The sequence below is a fragment of the Barbus barbus genome (genome assembly GCF_936440315.1).
Source record: "Barbus barbus genome assembly, chromosome: 37".
NCBI lineage: Eukaryota > Metazoa > Chordata > Actinopteri > Cypriniformes > Cyprinidae > Barbus > Barbus barbus.
The window spans coordinates 18,902,123-18,906,364 of record NC_136715.1 but is presented as its reverse complement, the minus strand read 5'-3'; the positions used below and the strand labels follow the sequence as shown (position 1 = coordinate 18,906,364).

Here is a 4,242-nt window from a genome sequence, read left to right as displayed (position 1 = left end):
TGACAAGATCACATTTATTTCTTCAACATTAAACTTAATTCAAACAGGCAACCTGGCCATTCATATGTCCATATGAGTTTATGGAGGGAAAAAAGGTCAATAACAGTAGCAGTTTTGAGATCAGACACAACCGAGCAATAAAATCAGTTCCAAAGCAGCAAAGTCAATGTTCTGTTCTACCTTTGATTCCATGACGAGGCCTTGGATGCAACAGGGGTTTAATTCCAATCCATATCCACCAAGAAAACAACAGCCGGGCAGAGGGAAAGCTCCAGAAATAAATAAAGCTCTGAGAGGAAAGTATGGACTTGCTCGGTGCTTTCAACGGTTTCAAACGCAAATGTCCAAATCCAGGTAGCTCCTGCTGTCACAGCGGGGCTTTAGAAAATAAGCCACATGAGGCCTTGTTAGCGTTATCATTAGCAAAACGGTAACAAGGATCAATGTTGCCTTAGCATGATGATTTTAAAAGAGTCCAGGGAGATTTTTTGGGGAGGAGAAAGATAGAAAAACGTCCATTGTCATGTGTACCGTGTTCACTTCAGACATTGTGGGCATCACCTTTTCAAATCGGCTGGCTCTTTGGTGAGGGCGGGGCATATGGTGGCTGTGACCGTGGGCGGAGCTGCTGTGGTGGTCGCCGGGGCGGTAACGGCAGCCGCTCGTTCTTTGGCCAGTGTAGTCTGAAGCTCTGCCCTACGAGCCAGAGCGGCTTTCAAATGGCCACGGATTTCCTCGATCTTGGCCTGGAGCTCCTCAAGCTCGCTCTCTCTGGAGGGGCTCGAGGCTCTCACTGAGGAGGAGGAGGAGGCGGGCCGCTGAACAGGCCCTCCGTTTTCACACACTCTGGCCAATAAACTCCCAGCCCCAGAGGCAGAGCTGGCTTGACCCCCCTCCGACAAGACACGGGGCAGGAGTCGGCGCGTATTGAGGGTCTCCAGGTTGAAATGAACCCGCTTGTTGTCTTTGGGCTCCTGCACCGCTTTGTCGCTCTCGTTGTTCCATCTGGCAAAGGATCCGAGGGGAGCAGGTGGAGGTGGCGGATGCGGCTGGGCTTTCTGGATGTTACAACTAGGAAGACCGAGCCAAGACAAGAGATTTTGTTAAAGGGATAGATCGCCTAAAAATGAAAATCCTGTCATTATTTATGGACTTTACATACAATATCATTTTCTGTGTAATGAAGTGAATGGGGACTGGGGCTCTCAAGTTCCAAAATGACAAAAAAACACCATAAAAGAAGTCATCCAAATGACTCGAGTGCTGTATTTGAACTTTTCTGAAGCTTTTTGAGTCACATAGACTATTTTATGGTACTTTAATGGTGCTTTTGAAGCTTGACAGCTCCAGTCCCCATTCACTTTTATTATAGTGAAAAGAGCAGCCAAAATATTGATCAAAAAGTCACAATGTCTTCCATAGAAGAGAGAAAGTCAAGGGAAATAAAAGCTTCAGTTAAATTACAAAAATTACTAAAGCTAAACAGAAATATATAAACATAAAATAAAATGTCAAATACATAAATTACTCAAACTAAAAAATGTTAATGAAAAGTGAGTATATATTCAAAATATGAATAAATCACCCAATATAATAGCATTTATATTTGGGTGAACTATCCCTTTAAATGAGCTACACTCAGGGCCATCTTTAGCCGACTGACTTGCTGTAATAACATCAGCAGCAGCGTTATTACTTAACTAAATAAATTATAAAATATAATAAATTATAAACATTAGATGAAAAACTTAACATTTAAAAAAAGTTGGGAATTTGTCTGGGAAAATAATTAAAATAAGCAAATATTACTAAAAATGAAATAAAAATATATGGAAGCTAAACAAAAATATAAAAAACAAATACAAATAAAAATGACAGCACATAAAATTACTAAAACTTTAAAGTAAAACAAAAACACAATATGAAAAAAAAATTAAAAATGTTAGTAAATATTACAGTATAATATTAAGAAACATTTTCACTAATTGAAATAAAGCTAATTAAAATAAAATATAAATATTAGATTTAAAAAATTAAAAGGAATTAAAATGGGTTTCAGTTGAATTACTAAAACTGAAATAAAAATAAAGCTAAAAAAAAAATTTGTAAAACTTAAAATTAAATTAAAATGAAAACTAAAAATATAATTCAAAATATTCATAAATACTATAGTAATATTTATTTTGGGGGTGAACTATAACTATTAAAAGAGCTCCAATATTATAACAATATCCTCCTCTTTCTATAATAACATCAGCATTCTGAGTAAAAACAATGAAACATCATTTAAACCCAAGTGCATTTTTGACATTCAAAAGGAAGTAAGCTGGCATAAGCTGTTGTTAAAATGAAAAATAGATTAATAAAACAAAGTCAAAACCTTTTCTCTGTGTTCGCCCGCTGCCGTTTCACATCCTCATAAGTCATGTTCAGTGCTCTGTGGATTTTCTGGAAGAAAAAAAAAAGAAAAAAGGATTTATCTCAGCAAGGGATGAATGAGAGAGATCAACATCATGCTTTTGAATCAATATTCCAGAGATGGCAATTACTGACTCGGCTTGGCAGTAATCTCTCCACAAGCCCTCAAAGAAAGAGCTCATTTACAGAGGCAAAGCTTCACCCCACGAATAACAGAACTGTGCCATTCCTAGTCTTAGTTATCAGTGGAAGGAAGAAAGGAAACATTCTGATAGAAGAATAAACTTGGCGACAGCTGACAGCTTTGTAATCATTGCCCAAATACTTATTAAAATAAATAATTATTTACTACACCAAATATACAGATTTAACTGATATATTAGTTTATTAAAATAAACAAGTTTCAGATGAATCACAAAAATAAGGTTAAATATACGGCTCACCTGACTGGTGTGAAGCCAGTATTTGAACTTCTGTTTTCGGCGGATGTGTGGCAGAACCAGGCGAAAGAAGGCATGTTCTCCTGCCAGAGTGAGTAAGGACCCGGTCACACCCACACACAGCAACACAAACAACCCTGAGAAGTGACGAATGCCCATCTGCAGCGTCTGGACAGAGACACAACAAACACAGGAAATGAGACACAACAGTGATAAGGGCCGAAGCAGTGCGATGTGGTATTTATACACAGGAGGGCAGTATAATCCTGCTGACTGATATTAGATTAGCCTGAGAGAAGCCCATAAGCCTTCCCAGTGTGCCTTTGATGGAGAAAGATTCCTATCAACTTGAACTAATTGACATTAAAAATCATCTTATTAAAAGCGAAGCAGGAGCCACATCAATATTAGATGGGGAGAGCCTGTAGATAGCTAGAACTAATCCACCGACTCTAACGGAAACACAAATATCAATCAAATCAAAGAGCTCTACATAATAATGGTGTTTTTTAAATTCATAAATCTGTGGGGTTTTGGAAGTGTTTCACACTGCATTATATGATCAAGATGACTGTAAAGAAAATGTTGAACGTTAAAGGTATAGTAAATGTCTGATTTATTTAGAAACACATTTAGACATATTTTCTACATTTGGACAGTTTTTTTGTTCTTCATGTTTTTTTGTGTGCAGGCAACATTAGAGATGGTACATTTTAGAGAGCCTAAAAATCCTAAAACGGTTCAGGATGGGTCATCGAAATATTTGGTTAATAATCCTGGAAAAGAAAGACTGTAAATTAATAAAATTAAAATTTGTATACTATTTTAAAATTTTGAAAATCCTTCTGAATCCTTCAGAAATCATTCTAATATGCTGATTTGCTGCTCAAGACACATTTCTATTATTATAGATGTTGCTAAATGAAACCCTGATTGATTTTGGACAAATAGCATTATGAATTTCTGGGTTCTGTAAAATAATTTATATAGAAGCAGAGTCGACTTTAAATGAACCACCTGAAGATTTATTTACCTGGAGAGTGTAAACCCTAAGACTTGATTTTCCTAAGCAGTTTGACATAGCAACAGTAGCTCAGCCAATAGAGTGAGATTGGGGCAGAGCTATTCATATGTTTGCAAACCAATAGAAAACGGGGAAGTGTTTGTGGAAACCTTTTGAAAAAAGTCACTAGTTTTGCACATTTGTTTGGTGCAGATGATGACCTGAGAATCTCTTAACAGAAACAGTGGCTCCAGAAAAGAAAGAATAAACATCTAACTCTTTCATGTGTGTGTTTAGACCGCAGGGCACGAGGCCTGTATCTTGTCGGAGAAACTTTTCAACTGCTGCACAACTCTTTTTCGGGTACCTTGTGTTCTCAAA

The 4,242-nt window shown here is 37.1% G+C and overlaps 1 protein-coding gene across 1 annotated transcript; it reads right to left on the bottom strand.

Annotated features, from left to right (window-relative positions):
- Positions 1-3,073, bottom strand: LOC306857228 (glutamate receptor ionotropic, NMDA 3B-like). Its single transcript, XM_079397057.1, has 3 exons — positions 2,862-3,073; positions 2,381-2,448; positions 1-1,071 (listed from the first exon to the last, which is right to left on the bottom strand). The coding sequence occupies exons 1-3, from the start codon at positions 3,015-3,017 to the stop codon at positions 558-560; spliced, it is 738 nt and encodes a 245-aa protein (XP_079253183.1). The 5' UTR covers positions 3,018-3,073; the 3' UTR covers positions 1-557.
- Positions 3,074-4,242: the final 1,169 nt, after the last annotated feature.